Here is a 23,658-nt window from a genome sequence, read left to right on the forward strand (position 1 = left end):
GAAGGAATAGTTTGTGTTGTATTCCGAGTCCTAAAAACTTGATAAAAGTGACATCTATATATGAAATAAAAGACTGATTAATTACTACAAGTTACAAATTACAAAACAGTAGTCATGACAACAATATACATTTCACAGGATGACAAAATAGGAATTCTCTAGGAATAAAAACACAGGCAATGAATATGTTTAGCATTTCGATCATTCTTAAGTGTTTTGGAACACGGTTTTCAGTTAAATCCAAAAAAAATCATCAACACAATTTTCCTTTTCGCATGCAATCTAAGTAATTATATACCAATGTAACCAATATGTCTGATTAGTATTCATCATATTTCAATAAGTTTAAAAGCCACTGTCCTAACTATGTAGATTTAAAGTGCCTGTCCTAAGAGCATCCTACCATATACTGTATGTTATGGATTTGTAAAGGAAATCTTCAGTACCCTAGAGAGAGTTGAACGTCCATTATATAGTGACAGAAGTGTAATGATCACAGACAGACAGAGAGAGAGAGAGAGAGAGAGAGAGAGAGAGAGAGAGAGAGAGAGAGAGAGAGAGAGAGATTTTCATTATTCGGCCTTGAGACTGTGTTATTGGGTTCAGTTGACCACAGGGACCAGGGTTGATATCTGTGTCCTGTAATGGCGGCAGTATATCACAGACAAATAACAGGAAGGAAAATTGTTATGTTCTCAAATGTTTATGACGATGTATAATCCCTTAAACACGAGTTATAAGACAATAATAAGGGAACAGAGCATACAGTCGGACTTTTGCCTCTTTGATGACATAAAACCCATGCAAAGAGACAGGAGCTAAAACATAATAGTATTAGTTTGTACCCAATTCCAAAAAATTATCCATAGCTTTTTTTCGTCCTCCGATACGATTGACCTTTTTGGTCACTATTAACTTCCGCCCACAAAATGACATTGCATAACTTCATTTTAAGTTTTTTAAACAATTCTTTATTTCATAACCCAAGCTTTCATTATTTAACACCATTTTTACTTTTTGTGACCTAATAACATAGCCTATAAGTATGTGTAACGAATCGAAGTTATCTATGACGTCACGTCATTTAACATGCAAAGGCTGTCCTTGCAATAATTCCCATATGACCACACGTCAGAACTTGTTAAATAAAGTGGTAATTGATGTTTGCGAGGCAATATTTTGCTTGAGCTGGTAATTTGAGCCATTACACTCCATCAGCAACCACCGAAAGACAGCATTTTATTTGCAAACGGGGCTGTACGTGTGCTCAAAACGAATCGCCAAAAACTGAATTTAAAACACATTAAGCAATATGTATTCGGACAAATAGATATGGCGAAACCAATCTGTCCAAAACGGCATTTTGACTTGTGAAAGGTAAGATTTCTTTAACGTAAGCTGCTAAGTAATATCACTTTTATTTTCCTAAAATTCAATGTATTTCCTTTCTTTTTCTTTGATTTAAACCTTCTAGTGTAGGTTATTTTCGAAACATACTGCTAGAACTGACTTTCATGAAAAATTCTTGGGGTGTGAAGAGCGAATAACAATCTGTTGACATCTATGTAATCAAACAAGAACAGTTAGTCTTTGAAATATAAAACAAAAATAAACAAGTATATTAAGGGTAGCGTTCACCCAGAATGGAAAAAACCCACCCTGACGGGAATGAAAAACCGTGTATTGCTCATTACTGACCTTTGATTGAAGTTTTGCTCATTTTCATGTAAGGGCCATTTGTAATTTTCGGAAAATCCATCAAGACAACCACAATATAGTAAGATTTTCTTAATTGTGAAAATACAAGAAAATTTAACTGATGTTTTGATGCTCATAAGATTCACTTTCCGATTTTTCAATTTGTTATAAATCTCTCCTTGCTTTTTCTTCCCCAGCGTTTCATGTACAAACGAACAGAACTCTCTGGCTTGTGTCCACTTATTACCATGGTTTGTCTTGTTTCGAAACCCTAACATAGAATTTTTTGTGTGTCGTGACAACCAAAGAATTTCAGCTTGACTGAGTTTGGTCATTTTATTAAATGCACGGTTTTTCGCTCTGAAATATTCATTAAAAATGTTAATTGACGCTCTTACATGTAACTTTCTTCAGTTATTTGACCCAGTATCTCTAAATCTCTTTTGTTAGCGACGCAAATCGTTCAACCAATGTCGTCTGCGCAAGACTTATCAGACTTTGAATATATTACGTCACAATCTAACAATGGAGAACACGTTTTTTCATCATTTTTATACAGAAAGATAGGTGGAGGTGTAACAATGCCTTAATCATTTATCTCCATTTGGTATCAATTGTCTGATTGATTTTAGTATATATATTTAAAAAGAAAACAAGCTTGAAACATGGTTGAATGCCTGACAATTAATTAAACAGGCTAATGTCACACCAATATTTGACACAACTACTATTTGTAGTATATACCCAAAGTCCATGATCTTGTAGAAATGGCGTTTACAGAATAAGGCCGTCTCATTGAACTGGTTAGACTAAGTCTGGTTATATCGAAGTAGATAATCAAAGAAGATGGTTGAATAAGGCGTGTAAAATGCCCATATGATGAATGATTAGACAGTGCAAAATTAAAATATCATTAAATCTGATAATTTTTTAAAAAATAATTGAAAACAGTGTAAAATAGTTGAAATAGGAAAATTTAAACTAGCGTATGCGTGTCAAAACCTCCAAATAGTGTAATTTTATAACTTCAATGACTTTTCTTTTATAGAGTGGGTCTGAGCTCCACATTTTTCTCATAGTCTAAATGCGGTTTAATGGAATTTAAACCGATTTTAATCAACAAAAATGTGGAGAGATGACCCACTATACTTCAAAAATGTCATTTTGTAGCCAAAAAATTGAACGTTTTAGAAAAATAATACAAGTCCGTAAATTCGTGGCCAACGTCTCATATAGCATTTAAACAACACACTTTGTTGTGAATGAAATGACTCAGTGGTCAGAGCACCAGACATAAGATAAATTTATAGAACTTGGGTTTTTAGGTTGTTGGTTCGATACCACCAATTTACTTTAGAATATTTTATATTTTTTTTTATCGTTTTTTGAAATATTTTAAACTGAATATGGGACCCTTTTGTAAACTTGCATTATAACATATCAAATATATTTAATTGAAAAAAATGTTAAATTTGAAATTGTATTTTACAGTTGCGCGATCTTATTCCCCCATCTTCTTTCTAATAATACCTTTTAAGGACACACGAGACGAACCTTCCATTATTTTTTTTTTCATTTTTTTTTTATCTCTGCAATAAAAAGATTTCCACCGAGTTATTCTGAAATCATATTTGATTTTAAGCGATACGTTTCTATTTTGATATGTAGTTTCAATGGAAAAGATAGACAGACTTTGCATTCATTTCTACGTATTCAATTGCATTTTATGTGCTTTTAATAAGTATAAAATTCAAAATACGAGGGTTGATCCAAAAGTAATGTCACAGATGCGATAAAATCGTGAAATATCCACGTTAAGTGACAAAAATTCGTGTTTTGAGATATCTACCTAATTCAATTCAGACTTGAAAATTTTTATTTCTTCTTTCTGAAGATAATATATTTTGTAGAGCGTGGTATCTTAACTCCAAAAATAGCCTGGTAATGAACCCCGAAATTTTTGGCATAAACAGGTGCAAATAAATAAGAACAAAATCTTAATGGAAATTTATCTAAAATCGAGAAACGTCTCGTGTGTCCTTAAGAGATCAATTATTATAAGGAATATTTTTCTCGAAAATCTTTTAGGGTCACCATGAAGGTAACATATTTTTACTTTTGTATTCTTTGCAGGTTTTCGGAAATACACGCATGTCAATTTTCACATAGTGTAGCTATTCTTTTTGTATTTCCCACCAAGTATTTTTTTTCACATAACGATCTGTAGCTCTTGTAGCAAGTCCCAAAATAATGACAATTAAAAAGGTTGACAATTTGTACCAGGTTTAACTATTCCATTTCCAATCTGGCCCAAGAAGGTGTTTGTGTACAGTGTTCTTTGTACAGAATGAAAAAAAGATTGCTTGAAGGAGATTGGATGCTTAACAAATTACCCATCATATTAACTTTAAAATTAAATATGATATTTTTGGCCTGTTACAATAATTTAATAAAGAAAATATATGTAAGCTTGATAATTTAAAATTTAATTTTTTACAGAGCTCTTTATTTTATGGAAACTTTATAGAGTCTAAAAATGGCCAAACCATCTATCCCCTTTAAGGGGGATGTGCGGCCTCTTGTACATTTCAGCTTAAGAATGTAAACATTTCTTGAGCTGGCTTGCTTCTGCCCTAAACTGGCCAAAACTATTGCCAAAATGTACAAAAGCAATAAATATGAAGTCCTACATGTCATTTTGTTTGGAAAGTATGTATACAAGAACAGGACAATGCCTTTTTAATCTCTTACAACAGCTGTCGAACTGCGCAGCTACAGAGGGGACACCAATGAACCCCCTTCATATTTTTTTCAGATTTCAAAATCTTCAAAATAAGTCTGTAGCTGCGTAGCTGTTTTAAGTGATTAAAAAGGCATTGTCCTGTTTTTGTATGCATAATTTGCATACAAAACAACATGTAGTATTTAATATTTTTTGCTTTTGTATCGTTTGGTAACAGTTTTGGTCAGTTTCGGGCAAAAACAAGGCAGTTCAGGAAATGTTTACATTCTTATCCTCAAATGTACTGGATGGCCGCACATCCTCCTTAATTGCGAAATATGGTTTTGATGCAGAAAGACAACAGTAAAGATGGCTTGTGCCGTTTTCTCAATCCTCTATCAAAGATAGATGCTCTTTGTAAGACGTCTATACCATATACTAACTAATTTAAAACAGCTACTTAGAGGAATATCCACTTCCAAGATTTTGATACCCCTGCTCTGATGTGCTTATACAAAATAACAAAGCTATCAATTGACAGGAAGTTGACGTCTGATTGGTACAAAAATGAATCCCATCACATGGCATACCTACATAAGGAATGAGTTTAAATGTCAAGCATCTGCGATTAATAGTTGCTGAAAAATCTTTGTCGAAAATTTGTTTGAAGATTTAGATCAAAAGTAAACAATGTCGTCATTTGACAGAAAGTTGACGTCTGATTGGAACAAACGAAAATGAATCCAACCATATAATATACCGAACTAAATAGTGTGTTAAAATTTCAAGCATCTGCAATTAAAAGTTGCTTAGAAAAATGCGACAGAAATTTGTTACGGACAGACAGACGGAAAGACACACGAGGGTAGAACAGCATACCTCTCTCTCTTTCGAAGCGGGGCTACAATAATTGGCAATGTATTGATAATTGAATTCAACCAACACATCATTGTAGTGCCTCCGGTTTCAACCGGAACAACCAAATCAAACGATTTAAACAAGAAGCCATTAAGATTGATAATCCCATTCACAGTATTTCATTTAAAATTTCAATTTTATAAAAACCTGTAATTTTATTACAGTTTTGAAATTCCTTTGGATTTTCGAAATTATCAATTAAAAAATGGCTTGGAGTATTTCGTGCAGAAAAAAAGAATAGAATATAAATATATATTGTCTTAGATAACATGACTTTCTCCCTAGAGCTTAATATAAAACGGGAAAAAACATGCATTGGAAGACATTATAAGGAATAAATAGCTTTAACATTGGAATGGGAGGGAAAAATTAAACATCGGTGTTTCCTGCTCTGAATACCCGACTTGTGTTTGGACTGAATGTCAGACGTCTTGTTATTTTCGGTTTGGAATGGGCATGGGTAGAATTCTGTTTTTTTTCTTTTTCCTTACTCAAATGAATTGGTTTTGGGGGTCAATGCCTGAACTGTGTCCCCGTCGAAGGGCCACCGTCTTGCGGGAGCCGTTGATCCTGCCAGTCAAGGATATGGGTCAGGGATGAACCGTTTTACATAACGTCTGCACAATCAAACAGTCGCCGCTGGTCGTGAATCACGGAACAATGATGTTAACACAATGTTGTGTATATTGCGTCGTTACTTAATTAACCATATATCATACACATTTCAGTTTATATTGCACGGGGAATTGTTTATTGACTGGAATTGGCTTCGGTCATCGAGCGACAGATCACGGGTGGGTAAACGAGTTCATTCTAATGAGAGATCGGAAATCCCCGACCGCAAGGATCTACAACAAGAACATTATTGCTGAATGGGCGCCATTATCATCTAATATCAACAATTACGCTATATTCTACACCAATTTTAAACCTGCATCCGGGCAGTTCTAATAATTTAAACATTATGATAAATTGGTTTGATTTATTTGCTCATTTTAAATTGTTCGGTTTCATTCATTCGACTTTTAGGATGCTTGGCAATTTGACGTTTTATGGGAAGTGGGGAATCCAAGCCCTTTTCAATAGTGAATGAATCTTCGAATCTATTTCATTTGTGTAATAAACATGTACGGATGAAAAAAATATCTTTTTGTAAGTCAACCAGAGACTTCATCAATATCTTTTTGAAATATTGTACGAAGATTAAACGAATCAGCCAAGTTTGATGTTTTTCAAAATTATTTGCAAATGACGAAAATTTCTAGAAAAAAAATGCTTTCAAAAGTAAATGATATAACCAAACTCTGAAAATTTCAATTACAGATTTTATCTTAACCCTATCATTGAGCATTGGATGCCATTTTGTTGCAATCAAATATAAACAAGTCTCATTCTGCAATGTCTACAATATCTAAAAGATTGATCTAATATTTATACAATCCATTATTATTACGTACCTAACAGATGTGTCTTAAAAAGTCACTGATTTTTTTTTGTAGGACTCGAACATTTCAATAATGAATTAGTCTTCAAAATTTTAAAAAAATATTATTTCAACCATCCACCATATTCGAAGTAATTAATGGTCCTTTGACCAGGAATTGTATATTCACTCGCCTCACCGACCCTTGATCTTTGTGATCGGAGTTCATTAGGACAACGAATCGTATCAATCGAGCACGCAGTGTAACCTGAGAGGATTAAAGTGCGTCTCCATCACTTCATCAGTAGAATATTGCAATTGTTCAGTAGAAAAATAAACCTATATCTTAAATTTGAATTAGTTATCTCATTGTTCCCTGGAATAATGGAAATTTGTTTCTTTTGTTCTGAGCTTCGTGCAGACCAAGTCTGGTGAAAAAACCAGCCAGGTAACCTCTTAGTACTTCGTCAAGGTCGTCTAGATCTTTATTTAGAAAAGTCTACATCCAAAGAAATACATTAAATAAATTGCATCCTAGCAATAACTGTCGTACTGAGAAGACTTAAGGATGAGGGTTTTGGTCTTTATGTGTATGTAGGGGGGGGGGGGGGGTGTTCAGATTGGTAATCGGTTTTAGATCGGCATCGATTATTGGTACGCAATTGCGAACACCACAAATCGTTTTATATCGATAGAATAATAAAAAGCATCGGTGAAAAAAAGAAAGATGCAGTGATTAATTGCTTAAAAACTAACGATTTTGTCTTTAAAAATAATGGATGTGTTCTTTTCCGTTTTAATTTTGTAAAAGAAAGTAGAATAATAGCGTGTTTAACTGTATGTGTATATCGAGTTCTTTAGATATTTATTCATAATGAAATAAAGTTAGAATGTTGAAAAAAATTAGTTACATCTATAAATAAAACGCTTATACATTGTTAATGTAATATGTATTTAGAATTTAATTCTCTTAGTTTAATATAGAAGTCAACGTCCTCTTCACACATTTTGTTGAAGAAAAATTTCCAAGATATAAGCATCTATCTATCTATCTATCTATCTATCTATCTATCTATCTATCTATCTATCTATCTATCTATCTATCTATCTATCTATCTATCTAACGAGATCTTGTCTCGTAATTACGAAATAACTATCTCGTAAATACCTTTCGTGAATTATCTCGTAAATAAGTATTTCGTTATTTCGATATCTTGTCTCGTAATTACAAAATAATTTACTCGTAATAACAACATCTTTTAATGTAATAACAAAATCGTCATTTTCTCTTTAAAATAGGATATTTTTCTCAAAATTACGAGGTCTTTTCTCTTTAGTACGAAATATTTTCAAGTAAATACAAGATAATTAACTCGTAATAAGGAGATCTTTTCTCATAATTACGAGATTTTTTTCTCGTATAAATTATACGAGCTATATAGCTATGCAATGTTTCTCTATTTCTCGTTTCTCGTTATTACGAAATAACTATCGCGTAATAAGGAGATCTTTTCTCGTCATAACGAGATAATTTTCTCGTTATTACAAGATCTTCTCTCGTTATTACGCGATTAAAATAATTCTTTGTGTAACCCTATTCGTATTTCATAAATTTCACAAACATACTGTGTTGTTTGACGAAATTTTACTCCGTTTGATTATGTTTGATTCATTATTGTTTACTTGAAGTTATTATTCTGAAGATTTGGAAAATCTTAAGATGGTTTTATTTACGTTTTTTTACGTTTTGGACAATTTTCGTGCATGAATTTTAAAGTACATATATTAATACAGTGAATTATCGAAAAACAAAGACAAATTATGTACAACTTTCAGCTAATTTTGTCTGTGAGAGTAAGTGATCATATTACAAGAAAACTTGAGATACAGAGACTGCAGACTTGGAGAACTAATGTAACCGATTGTACACATAAATGAAAAATGCAGAAAAAGTAATCGTTACAAAACAATGCGAGTTTCATTTGTCGAATAGAGAAAGTTTAAAAGTTATAAGGTACAAACATAAATAGTCTGATTACCATACAAATTTGATTTCAGCGCACATACACCAGAATATTCCCTTTAAAAATATTATCCCCAGATGACAGTTACATCAACTTTCTGATGGCAGTTTTGAGAGGACCGCTAATGATGTGTGAACGTCAAAAATGAAAAGTCGATAGTCTCTCACTTCTTCATAAAAAAAAATCTTTGGACGGACAAAAAACGGACAAAAAAAATGATAACGCATCTATCATCTCACAGCAATCAAGACATAATTTTAGGATGAATTTCGATAAGAAAATCGTAAAGGGTACAATTTACTGCACAAAAACCTTGATATTTGCAAGTAATTTTGCAATTGAACTCGTGCTAATACGGCTTTGTAATGTCCAAAAAACCTAGAGAAATGTTCTCGTCCTAGTTTTTGTACAATAGCGCTGGGGGTCCAGAAAAGAGACGCAATGCAATGGAATCTTAAATAACCAAACAACGTTTATCAAAATATTTTGACTGTAGAACTGTAATTCACTGCATGAACAACCATTAATTGTATTTTATGATATTTAACACGAAAGAGAATTATTTTGTTTTGTCTTTTAGAGGATTGCTCTAGTCTTTGGAATAGCGACTAAAAATACATTGGAAAATTATAAGAACATATATAATTATTTAAAAAATCAGCCGTTCTTTAATCACTAAAACACACATATATATATATATATATATATATATATATATATATATATATATATATATATATATATATATATATATATATATATATATATATATATATATATATATATATATCTATCTCTGTGTGTGTGTGTGTGTGTGTGTGTGTGTGTGTGTTGTATAAATACTTTACTTATAAATGGCTTACCAGTTTTCTGAGTTTTAAAAAATCAAATGTTTTTACTGGACATCCATATATGTATGTAAGTACAGATGTTGAAAAATTGGTTTCTATCACTTATAATTAATACCCCTTGAAATTCAAAATATATTCTGTAATGGTAATCCCGAAATGGCTAGGAAAAGAAAACACAACTTTTGGCGCTTTTTATGAGCGCATGCCAGACGTCCCGCTGTTTGATGAATTAAATTCTTGCCTCTCAATGAAAGATTTTTTAAAGATATGAGTGATTTCCCGACATTGCAATAGATTTTTGTGATTCTAGAAAATGTCAGTGAATACAAGATGTTCATTGAGAAAAATGTTATTCAGCTTGCAGGAGCGTTGGTGTCTTGCAATCTCATAGGATTTAGATTATCTGTCATTGGCAGAGAATATTCCCCCAAAAACCGAAACATTCATTTGACTTGTGGCGTCTCATGTATATCAATGCTAGGGGTGTTGTTTTATATCTATCTTCTTTTTCCAATTAAAATTTATCCTACGGGTCGATTTAATCTAAATACGGTAAGTGTATGTTGAAACTTAATTATTCAAACAGATTTGGGTCTATCGAAAGAAAAATGTCATATTGAATGAATGTACGAGGAAATTAAAGAAAGCCTATTGCTTTGTTGACGAAAATTCAGAAAGACACATCTGAGAGGACTCGATGGGTGTGTCCGTTTTTAGATTGTATCGTTCTTTTTTAGAAGAAAAGCTCTGTATAACAATATAGGAAAATGACCAAAAAAAAGGTGAAATACAAAAAAGGTGAAATATATGGATTTTTTCTTTACTTACTAATATTTGATAGCTAAACAAATCATGCCTTAAACTTTAGCCAGATCTGGTGGTTAGTTTGTTAACCGCCGAGTCTCCTTTAATGTCATTTTTTATCGAGTTTTGATTTAATTTTACCTATTTGCATTCGTTTTAATATAAATGAATTTTTTATCGTCACTTTTCACTTCAAGTAAAGATAATAGATGTAGTGAAAGAAACTCAGACCAAGAAATGAATTACATGTACACATATATTAATAGGTATAGGGGAGAATCTGAAGTAAACGCAGTGCCATTGACATCAGGTTTGTTTTAGTTTAATATAAAGATGGTATTATCTATAAAAGTTTTCGCCTACATTTCTCTGAAAAGGGGGGAGGGGGCTCACTTTGATCAACGTAGACCATCAACCTTGATGACAGGGTGTGTACGATACTGATGGGGAACACAGATTTTTAATAACTCTTCGCATTTAACCTAACATATAGACACTTGGCGTTAAATATTCCCCCTTTTTTTTAAATAAAATGATTACTCCCTTTGCTATTAATTATTATTATCAATATAGTCGATGGACGGCATAGACGTTTTCAAATTAAACGGATATTTTTGACAAAGAAATAACAATTGCGTGTAACACCTATGTGACGTCATATACAGCATTACCAGTGAATATTTCACAGAAGCGTAACACCTGTTACAATTTTCACCTCATTACACCCCCTGTAGCACCCAGTCAAATTCTCTCTCGCCATATAATAACCAACGTAACGCTGTACAGTTCATACCTATGTAACACTGAGGATAATTTCCATGTGGGTGATACCCTCTCTCTCTCTCTCTCTCTCTCTCTCTCTCTCTCTCTCTCTCTCTCTCTCTCCAAAGATCAGTAACTTCTAAGAATATCATAAATCATGGAACTGATATCTCCAATGCCGTGCCAAAGATGGTTTTCACAGCGATCGGATATATAGAAATGTCGGTTTATTACCAGTAGATTGGTTTAGGGAAGTTAAGTTATGTCCTGTAATTACTAATTTTTATTCTAAAATTAAAATAAAAAAGTCACAACATTCGACTGAATTTTAGACTCTAAAGGTATACTTTGTAACGCAATGTCTGAATTTTGAAAGGTAGCGAATTTAATTTTTTTAAAAATAAAAGTTTGTTCATTTTTCACAGGAAGACGGATGCTTAAAATCGTTGTACTCGCTTCCTTCCTACCTGTATGAAAATCAAAGAAAAACGTTTCAATGAAACATTAGATGCAAAGACACAAAGAAGCAATCGATCTCTCCATATATGTTTGATATTGTTCGATACATGTATATGAAAAACTATAACTATTTATGCATCTTTATGGAAACAACACTTGATTGAAATTCAGGGAATCATATCTTTATATTTCTTTTTTATTCATTTCTGACAAGTTATGCCATAAAAACCTCGCTGCAGGGTTTAAAAACATAAAATTGTAGTCCTTAATACAATATTGGTATTTATACAGGTGTATTTTGAAAAGTATATTGCAAGAAAAGCGCTGTGATATTGATATTAATCTTGTCTATCACGCGAATCTTATCTTTGGGTCAAAGACACTGGCCTTGGTGTCACTACCGTATCAGTTGACTGTCGCCGGTCAAGTGGGTAAGACATGTAAATATGTTAAACAAAGATAAAATAGCGATTGTTAATTTTCGGTTTTATTCTTTTTAACCTTTGCGTTTCAATTCCGTTATTTACACGAAAATCGTAATTTGATTTATTACGAAGAATATTTGGGGGAAATGAAGGTTTATTGCTTTCTCCTGGTTTGTGTTGATTTCTCTGAAGAATGGAAAGTTACTGAAACGGAGCCTACCCCAACAAAAACCATGTACCAACAGAATCGGAAATGATAAGAGTCTAATGATATCGGAACTGCAAAGCCAGATGTGACAACCTTAAATGAAATCTCGTGAGATCTAGTGACGCACCAGATTCGAAAGTTGGAGACAGCAACTAATGAGTAGAAAAAGAATGATACCGTGTATAAAGACCTATAAATTTTCCAATACCTCGGTATTTATTTTCAGAACTCACTCTGGGTGGACATGTGGAGTACTTTGTCATCGGTGGTGCTACTATTCTACGGTTATGTGACTGCAGACCCCGCGCGATTTGATGGGTAAGTTTATGCTTTGTTTTCTTGGGGGGGGGGGGGTATAAATTTATAAATTCACCGCGAACCCTTTCTCTGAAGCGTATTTTGGACCCATAGAAATATCATTTGATTCAAACTCAAGACTTTTTGATAAATGAAAAATATATTTTTATATGCTTAATCTTTCCTAATGGTTTGTTCAATTTTAGTGCTTTTAGACTGAATACTTTTATTCAACTTTCATGAATATCACTTCCAACTTATTATTATTTTGATTGTGGTAGTTGTGAGATCTATACTCGGAGTACATAGGAAGAAATTGATATAAAATCATCCTAGTTTTCAGTTTAACACTCGAAAAAAAAAATGATGGAAAAATGATAAAGATATGAAATGAGGCAAAAAATCGTAAGTCACTGAACCAATAATTGAATACGTCAATAAACGGGTTAAATTCAATGTCTCGACAATAGGAGTACCTATCATCGGTGTGACGTAACATAATATGTATTAGTTTTAGTTTTGAAAAGGGGTGTTATCGCTGGGGGTTTTTTCTTCTATTATCTGTTATACTATTATTCATATATATTGTATTACTTACCTTCTGAACTATATTCTTTGCATGACCTTTGTAAAAAGCTTTGTGCGTATATTGATTCTTTTATAATTTTATATAATGAAATATGTTCAAACCAACAAATGAAGTAGTTCAATATTGTGTTATATAGTGATAAGAACCGTCAATGCTTTCAGCGCTTGCCTTTTAGAACATACTGGGGTTACTAATCGTAGGATATCAAGAAGATTTTCTTGCGGGGACTTTCCCGTGTTTATATTTTTAATTTATTTACAATGATTTGTACATGTACCCCCCCCCCCCCCACCCTCTCCAAAACATATTTTACTTTTTATTACAAAACTCGATGAACGAAAACTGTTCATTTATTTCGATCTCGAAGACAGCAAAAAAAAAATTTAAGATGATTTAAAAGTATTTTACTTATCTACGCAAGCAACGTGTAGTTAAAAACCCAAATCTGACTCATCAATGTATTTCATCCAATTTTCTGTCATTATTATTGATTCATGCCCATTAATGAATTTAAAGATTGAAATAAAATATAATATTGTATGAACGTTTTGCACAATTATGAATGAATGGGTTAAGGAATAAGGAATCATTCTTTGAGTATTATGAGGTGATAATTTTGGTCGGGGCGTGATCAAACCAAATGAAGCCCAAAGGGCTTTATGATAGATTTGATCACGCCCCGACCGAAATTATCACCCCATAATATTCAGAGAATGATTCTTTATTATTTATATTTATATAATGTTAAGTCATTGTACGATTAAATATTTAAATATAAATAAGCAAATCCCGCTTGCGCCCCAATTGTACGTCGTTTGAAGTTATGGGTTATATAGTACAAAATCGATACGTAGTGTTATCGCAAGCAAAAACACTGGAAAATGTAAATATTAAGAAATATGCTTGCTTTCATGTGTATGATAACTGATAACAGTTCCAACTCATATTAGACATCGACACTCCCTTCCCCGAATCACAATCGAATTTCACAGTTTTATGTAAAAAATACACGTATACTGGGAAATGTGATCGTGTATACTGACCACAAAAATTGGCTGGAATTTTTATTAATAGCAAACTATTTTTTTTTACATGACGTGTAAGTTTGCTTCAGTCGGGCCATATAATAAATAGACTTTCCCATGAACACATGACAAACAAAAGCCTATAATAGATTAATGCGATTATCATATGAGCATCGTATTTTCAGTCAGCAGTTGATGCCTTTATGAAGGAGTAGTTTTATGCCGTTATGTGTTAATATTGTTAAAGCGTGTTTGTTTAGGTCCTATGCACTGTTTTCTTGCATCGTCAGGAGACTTGCAGTTAAAATAAAGTAGAATTCACCGCCATAATTTTTACGTAAATTGCAATGTTTGTGTTCTATTTTTTCACTTGGGAGTCGTGGTTACAGATTCAAAATTTATACATTTACGATGATATCGTCTCTTCTAGGAAGGATGCTTGTATGTAGATTTCGTTTGAATTTTAGCATATCCTTGAAATTCTTACGCTTGTAGTTTTTATGGAAGTTTGCAGGTCAGAATCCAATTTTCTTAAATTGATCAAGTAAAATTTTTTTTTTTGACATTTGGTTGCAGTGCAGCAGTTATAATTTTTCCAAAATTTTAAAGAGTCGTCAATTGTTTGGAATATTCAAGATGTTAGAAGACATGTATAAGTAGATTTTTGTTATTTTTGACTTCTTACCGAGTCTGATAATACGCATCTGTCATCTGTTTCCGCATCCGGTTTCAACCGAGTTAACCATGAACCATGCAATAACCATAGAGAGCCGCTTGTTTTTATCCAATTTAAAAATGAACTCTTTCTATAGTTGTATATTTTTGGAAATAAATATCCATACTTCATATTCAAATAATAACATAGCACAAACAATTATAACAAATACATGTAAAATGAATTAACACAGCAAGTGTTAATGAAATGAACAACAAAACGGGTTGAATATCGATTTAACGAGCTTGTTGCATTCGTTTTTGATTTAGAATTATATATTAACACATTGAACACTAGCAAAGTTGTTCTCAACCTTAACATAAAGGGTCAAATACTTATAATTCTGTCCTTTTCAAAATAAAATGCCACAAATTGTTTATAAATATCAAGTGCTCAAACCTAAAATAAGTGTCACCAAGATATTTTATAATTTTACCAATACAAGGAATCGACTTGTTACATTTCAGGCACAAGGTACTACAAATCTTGCCGAACTCACTACAAGAATTGGAACAGGTGCTCGCATTACACGATGTCTACGATGTAAGTATTTATCTATAGTGTAGACATACATGTTGTTTCCTGTTAATGAGAACTGTAGGTATAAAAAATACAAACACTGAAAAATTACATAAGGTAGTTTTTTTTTTGTGTTTTTTTTAGAGTTTCAATAAAAATTCCATAATATTTATTGAATATGGCTTAAATGTAATATAAATGTAAATGGAAAAATGCTTACTGTTTGTGACGATATTTGGTGCATTGTAATTGTTATCGAAGTGAGAGAATGATGCCATACTAGTAACTATGCCATTTTTTGCTGAACATATATGCTAGTTGTCTTAGATAATTTCAAAGAAGTGTCGGTAAAAAGTTGTTGTGTCTTATTGTACGTTTTTCAAGGAAACATATTGTTTTTTTTATATATTTAAGTCCAAGTCAATATGTGATGATTTCTAAGATCATTCATGAAAACAATAATTCTAAATGTAAGATGTTTAAAAAAAACCCCAATAAATACATTAGGTAACACCGTGCGTAGCATGTGTTCTCTTATCGTGCATAAAAAAATTAATACATTTGGAGTTCTCTAAGTCTAAGATCGATTTTTTATTTTCTGTTTTATTGGGTATTACTTTCATTTTATCAATTAAACTACAAAAAGGAAAATAGATGTCTCTCCTTTTATTACATACAGTGTTGATGTTGATTTGCAAGGAAGGTCTAAAACAGGCATTGCACCCCATTAACAATTGTGTGTAAATTGTCGCCAGTGAGGCAAACTCTCCATAACAGAAATAACTATGGAATAAGGAGATCTATTGTATTGATTAAATGAATATTATGGTTATTATAGAAAAAAAGGAAAAGATTTATTGTTTGAAGAGCAATAAATTGTTACTTTACTCAAGGCTTGTTTTTAAAAACAATGATCACATACGTATCAAACATTACAGTAAGTGGAATAATACAGTATGAACAATATGATGTAAAATCAATGTGCAATCAGATTTTTTTTAAGATTCAGTGTAGCCATTTAAAGTGGATCCAAGTCGAATAAAATCTTGTTCACCTTGTTACAGCTTGACATGTGGCGCCACCCCAGGAAGGGCAATCACTCGATGGATGTGTATGTCGAGCCCGAGAAATTGGAGCCGGTGTTGGGCGCTTTAAAGGACATCGGGGCCCATGTCAAAATCTGGATCGACGATTTACAAAAGTAAGAGAAAATCAGCTCTCGTCAAAACTATCCTCACACGTACGCGTTTAATTCTATCCTCACTCACCATCTTCATTATCGTCGTCGTCGTCGTCATCATCATCATAATCATCATCATCATCGCCATCATCATGGTGTTACTAATGCATGCAAACTAATTAAAGAGGCATCTATGTAAAAATATTTAAAAGGAAAAATATGTTTAATGTACGTCGCGATCAATGCAAAAAATCCAATAGACGTTTACATTTATTGAAAAGCTTTACCTGGAAGTCAGCAATCTTACTAAAATATACTTTTTTAAGGTAACGAGTCTCATTTGTTTTATTTACAGACTCGTAGACGAGGAACAGTCTTCCATGAAAAGAAGTTTTCATCTACCATATACCTCTCAGGGACGCAACCAGGGCTTCAATCACTATGTCTACCATAGATACTCAGCAGTAAGTGGTGACCCCTACATGTATCAGGGTATCCATCTATGATCTTATGTACGGGATTGGTGTACCTATTGTAAAGGTGCAGGTAAAGCGCAGCGTATTGTATAGCAATCGGTATTTACAAGTAACGCGCGGTGTATTAAAGATCTAAAAGCTATTTACAAGTTAAGCGCGGTGTAGTACAAATAAGTCAGTATTTACAAGCAGAGGATATTGTAGATCAATCAGAATTTACAAGTAAAGCATGCTTTATTACAGATAAGTCAGTTTTTACAAGTAAAGTGTGCTGTATAACAGATCAGTCTGAATTTATAAGTAAAGCGTGCTATATTACAGATTAATCGTTATTTACAAGTAAAGGGTCCTTAATTAAAAATCAATCGGTATTTACAAATAAAGCGTGCTGTATCACAGATCAATTGGTATTTAAAAGTAAAGCGTGCTGTATTACAGATCAATCGGAATTTACAAGTAAAGCGTGCCGTATTACAGATAAGTCATTTTTTTCAAGTAAAGCGTGCTGTATTTCAGATCAGTCGGAATTTACAAGTAAAGCGTGCTTTATTACAGATTAATCGTTATTTACAAGTAAAGGGTCCAGTATTACAAATCAATCAGTATTTACAAGTAAAGCATGCTTTATTACAGATCAATCGGAATTTACAAGTAAAGCGTGCTGTATTACAGATAAGTCGGAATTTACAAGTAAAGCGTGCTATATTACAGATTAATCGTTATTTACTAGTAAAGGGTCCTGTATTACAAATCAATCGGAATTACAAGTAAAGCGTGCTTTACTACAGATCAATCGGAATTACATGTAAAGCGTGCTGTGTTACAGATCAATCGGTATTTACAAGTAAAGCGTGCTGTATTACAGATTAATCGTTATTTACAAGTAAAGGGTCCTGTATTACAGATCAATCGGTATTTACAAGTAAAGCATGCTTTATTACAGATCAATCGAAATTTACGAGTAAAGCGTGCTGTATTCCAGTTCAATCGCAATTTACAAGTAAAGCATGCTTTATTACAGATTAATCGTTATTTACAAGTAAAGGGTCCAGTATTACAAATCAATCGGTATTTACAAGTAAAGCATGCTTTATTACAGATCAATCGGAATTTACAAGTAAAGCGTGCTGTATTACAGATCAATCGGTATTTAAAGTAAAGCGTGCTGTATTACAGATCAATCGGTATTTACAAGTAAAGCGTGCTGTATTACCGATCAATTGGTATTTACAAGTAAAGCGTGCTGTATTACAGATCAATCGGTATTTACAAGTAAAGCGTGCTGTATTACCGATCAATCGGTATTTACAAGTAAAGCGTGCTGTATTACCGATCAATCGGTATTTACAAGTAAAGCGTGCTGTATTACCGATCAATTGGTATTTACAAGTTAAGCGTGCTGTATAACAGATCAATCGGTATTTACAAGTAAAGCGTGCTGTATTACAGATCAATCGGTATTTACAAGTAAAGCGTGCTGTATTACAGATCAATCGGTATTTACAAGTAAAGCGTGCTGTATTACAGATCAATTGGTTATTACAAGTAAAGCGTTGTGTTGCAGATGAATCAGTATTTACAAGTAAAGCGTCGTGTATTTCAGATCAATCAGTATTTACAAGACGTGGTCACTGCCACGGCCTCCATGCCTACCGTCAATGCCAGCCTGACCACCATAGGGTTCAGTGCGGAGGGTCGAGATATCAAAGTCATCAAGGTAGGTAACTCTCGCAAAGTCACAATCTTTTCTTATTTTCTAAACTGTTGATACGTGTGGTATGACTTCGAAACAATCCAATTTTATTGTAACATGTTTGTATGTGCAGATCTCAAGAGGAGATGGTGTCTCCCGCCCCTCGGTGTTCATTGACGGTGGGATCCACGCCCGAGAATGGATAGCCCCAGCAACAGTCCTGTATTTCATTGGCCAGGTGATATAGATTTAGCCAAGCAACAATGGGATAGTATTGCCTAATTTTAAATACAGTAGGATACCCGATATTTGCTTACTGTAGTTCTAGGTTTAATGGCCAGAAAACATAACCTATACATATTGAGACACCTGTTGCTTACATACACACATGTAGATGTCGTTACATGTTCAGTAGAATTCAAATACACGTACGTGAGACTTATCATAACAAAATCGTGGGTTTTTTTCATTGATAAAAATAGATCCTTTGATACTTTCGCCATGTATATTGCTACATAAGATACAAGCTAGCGATTTATATGAAATGCAAAAGGGGTCTGATTTGAGACTGGTGTTCTTCATTAGTGTTTTTTCTAAATAAAGCACTCGTTCATCATTATGCTCAGGCGCATTTGAAACAAACCTGGTAGATATTTGACATGAATTAAATCATGCATACACATTGATTTCTAGTATCAATTGTATGTCTTTAAAATTCAATTTTATTTTATCAGATGGTTTACGGAGACGAATTTGACCTTTCCCCTCAGTTGCTAGACAAATTTGATTGGTTCTTCGCACCTCTTCTGAACCCTGATGGTTATGAATATTCACACGCCACAGTGAGTAGTTCTTTTGCTATCAATATAATTACCACCGAGATTGTACCGCGTAATGAAAATAAAGAAGAGGCCTAGAAACTTAAATATCACTTTTTGGAGACTCCAATTTTCCGCTCGTATTTGGTTGTTTAAAAGCACAAGATATGCTCATGCATCTGTCAAAATAGCAACTTATTTTAATGTGTCATTACATACGAAGATACTGTTTTAATTTCGATACATTGAGGTGTTTTATGTTTTAGTATAGACTTTGGCGAAAAAATCGAGTGGAGCAAGGAAGAAACTGCTACGGAACAGACTTAAATAGAAACTTTGGTTACCAATGGAATCCTGGTGGGTTTATCTTGTATTGTCTATTTTATGTAGTAACTAATCGTCGGAAACCCACAGTCAGTCTCGCATACACCAACTGACTTTGGGTAAGCTGGTTGAAATTTCACCCGATTAATGATTAATTGCTATCCTATTCTAATTGAGCACCCCCAGACCTTGGTGATGGGAATCTCACAAACTGTGTGAATGCATGTATCATGAATTGATCGATTGGAAATAATGAATAAATATAAATCTGATGAAAACACGCCTACGCCATGATAAGTACATATATGTAAGCATGAGATTGTCATGTGCGTGCGTTTCCTACGATGGAAATAATTTGATCATGAAATTAAATGTACACGTAATAAATTGTTGACATAATGTAAGGATACATTTGCCCCATGTAATTCATTGTGAAAATAATGTCATGATGTATTAACCTTCGGTTGTACAATGTTGGCATAACGTAAGGATGATTTTACAGGATACATTTGCCCCATGTAATACATTGTCGAAATAATGCCATGATGTATAGACCTTCGGTGATACAATGTTGGCATAACTTAAGGATGATTTTACATCACAACGTAAAAAGTTGACATCATGTAAAGACATGTTTATTTCACCTAACGTGCTTTTGACATCACGTAATAACGATTTGACCTAGTGTAAAGATATATTCACAGCACGTAATTGACTTTGACATAATGTAATGATAATTGAACCTATAGTTTTATGCTATAAGGCAGCAATGACGTTCCATAAGTATTTGTTGGAAGAATGAGTAGGTTGATACTTCTTTATTCAGTACATAATATCTTACCAAATGTATTAACTATTCAATGCTGTAGAAATCATAATTAAAATTTAGTTTTTGTTCAAGTATATTGTAAACGTATAAAATTTCTTCAACCGAGTCTTGATCTATTCCCTAGCTGTGGGCGGGAGTACCAATGTGTGTTCTGACGTCTACTCGGGATCACAGGCGTTTTCCGAGAAGGAGAGTCAGGCAGTGGAGACATTCATAATGGACAACCGACAGAACATGATGGCTTACCTCACCTACCACTCCTATGGTCAGATGTGGCTCTACCCCTGGGGATACACCTCAAGTCTGCCGGCCGACTGGCAGGAATTGGTCAGTTCTCAATTTATAAAGGAGGGCTTCAAAACGAGGGGCTTAAGAAATTCTTGGGGTGGGTGGGGGTAGGGGTGGGGGCTAAATTACTGTTATTACTCCTTATTTCTATTTACAAGCAAAGAAAACCGGAATGGGCCGGAAATTGGCGGAAACGTTCTCAGATACTGCAATATATATTTAGTTCTTATATACATGTAGGTGTGTGGAATTATTTAAGGTCAAATTCAGGCATTTCCTATCTTAAAGAAGCTAATAACATATTCACTTACCAGAAATATCTTTAGAGAAAATGTGTTCACGGTATGTTGTAAAAAGAGAAAGAGAAATTTACGCAATCTTGCATTAAGACAGTTTTGCTTAGCATTGTCTGTCTCTATTGCAGGACTCTGCTGCCAAGGTTGGGACAGCTGCTTTGGCCCAGTTATACGGCACCAACTACGTCGTCGGTTCATCCACAAACGTTCTATGTAAGTACTCATTGCTCTGGAGATGTACTTACCAAAAAAGTACCCATCTCAATTAGGTGAAATTTAACAGCCCCCGACCTCGGATGTGAATTTAACGTTGGAGCTGATGTTTATTGCGTGGACCCTGAGGTCCACGCAGAAAATATATAAGCGAGGTTAGACCGGATGCTATGGGGAAAATTCAGCCTGCGCATGAGTTAGCCTGGTTCCTGTGCGTAATGGGTAGCTCAGGGAACCAGGCTAGCACACGTTTATCTGAATCGGGATCGGGATTCCATGCCATATGCACACATAAGTTCAAAGGCGCTGTAATTGTAAAGTTGTCGGTAAACAGTACATAAACAAAGTTTTCCTTTTAAAGAAATGATTGGCATGTTATATGAACTATCAGTATTATCAGGGACGTTAGTATATACGTCCCTGGTAATATGAAATAAGTTAATGTTATGCCGAAACTATAACATGCATCAAATAGCACAATTTGCAATGTTTTGTTGTTTTCCGAATACACATGGAACTTAAATTTACTTTTATAGTAGGCGAAGCTAGAGTACTTCCCTATTAATTTTTTTAAGCATTTAAGTATGATTGAATAATTATGTCACTGTATAAAAGTTTAAATCTCAAGAAAAATGCATCAAAATACGAAATTTTTAATTTACACAAAGCTGTCACTGCATAGTTAACAAAGTAGTGCGAATCGTAATGTGTGCACAAATAGTAGCATTCACCGAATGCTTGATACTATACATGCAAACTTCATTCATAGATAGATCATAATTATTTTAGAAGTATGAACCCTTTAAATTCTGAGATAAAAAGTCAGGGCTATACATACATGTATACGTAATACAACGTACAAATTTAGTGGTTAAAAGCAGAGGGCTAAAGTCGGTGGAATCTCTGATAATCTTAAGGCTTTCACGTTTTCGTTGGAAACACATGCAAATGGTCCACGTATTGTAGTCCTTTTTTAAAGGACAGCAACTTGTATTTACTATAATTGTTATTACTGTTTCCAATATTCAGATTCGGCGGCCGGCGGATCAGACGATTGGGCCAAAGGTGGCGCTGGCGTCAAATATTCCTACACCATTGAACTTCGTGATACCGGTGCGCATGGTTTTGTACTTCCGACGAACCAGATAGAACCTAACTGTCGGGAATCTTGGCGTGGTTTAGCCGAATTTGCTCTGTCATTAAACACGAATAAGGGTGGGCATAGGGGATAGAATTCAAATAAAATCTTCCTGTGCTGATGTGTTTGGTGCTATTGAAATGTTTGTTGAATATTGAATAAAAATTGATTCATTCATCTTAGTTTAGTTATAGTGCAATATTATCAAGCATTTTGATACAATTGGATGTCACAAAGTGAACTGAATTTGTATCTACATAATGGTTTGGGGTATTTAGATATCTCAATGTTCGAATCAACCAAAATACGCACTGATACATCAGTACAATGGCTTCAGTACAGAATTCTGTTGAGAATTTTACCTAAAAATTATTATCTTAAAAAATGAAAGTAAGCACTGATGATTGTTCTTTTAGCAAAGAAGATGTAGAAACAATTTCACATGTATTCATTAAATGCTTAGAAATACCGCCTTTATGGAATACACTCAGCATACATATAATTATTATATACTGTAAAACTACAGATAGAATTGGATTTAATGTTTCTAATGGAATATTTGTTGAAACACCTCTAAATTAGGGAAACAAATTTGTATACCAAATAGTATATTTTAACTGTTTGAAACAAAGAAGACCCCTTACATGTACTTGAAAAGGACTATTACAACATATTAATTTCAAATATAAGGTTGAAAGATACATATCAATTAAATCATGTGAAATGTTAAAATTTGTTTCTGATATAAGTACATGTATATAAGTATTCTGATATATAGTGTTCAAGTGTACGAAAGGGTGTGTGCTTGCTTGAATCTGCCAGATACCAATGTGTGCAACTTACATCTTACAGAAAATTGGTGTTTTCTGAGTTTATAATTAGTTTAATTATCCATATCATTAGTATATGCTTCAAGTGTTATATGTAACAACTGCAGTATTTTTCCTATCAACAACAATTAATT

The 23,658-nt window shown here is 33.4% G+C and overlaps 1 protein-coding gene across 2 annotated transcripts; it reads left to right on the plus strand.

Annotated features, from left to right (window-relative positions):
* The first annotated feature begins 1,352 nt into the window (after positions 1-1,352).
* On the plus strand, positions 1,353-22,876 carry LOC128186486 (carboxypeptidase B-like). 2 transcript variants are annotated; one of them, XM_052856265.1, is made up of 12 exons: positions 1,353-1,377; positions 12,521-12,612; positions 15,388-15,463; positions 16,504-16,640; positions 16,975-17,083; positions 18,699-18,812; positions 18,922-19,026; positions 19,523-19,630; positions 19,873-19,963; positions 20,884-21,086; positions 21,472-21,556; positions 22,586-22,876. In XM_052856265.1, exons 2-12 carry the CDS (start codon positions 12,539-12,541, stop codon positions 22,786-22,788), a joined length of 1,305 nt encoding a protein of 434 aa, XP_052712225.1. In that variant the 5' UTR covers positions 1,353-1,377; positions 12,521-12,538; the 3' UTR covers positions 22,789-22,876. The 2 variants fall into 2 exon arrangements, with proteins under 2 accessions (XP_052712225.1, XP_052712223.1); XM_052856263.1 differs by lacking the exon at positions 1,353-1,377 and adding an exon at positions 12,038-12,092.
* The last annotated feature ends 782 nt before the right edge of the window (positions 22,877-23,658 follow it).

Source organism: Crassostrea angulata, chromosome 6, assembly GCF_025612915.1.
Source record: "Crassostrea angulata isolate pt1a10 chromosome 6, ASM2561291v2, whole genome shotgun sequence".
NCBI lineage: Eukaryota > Metazoa > Mollusca > Bivalvia > Ostreida > Ostreidae > Magallana > Magallana angulata.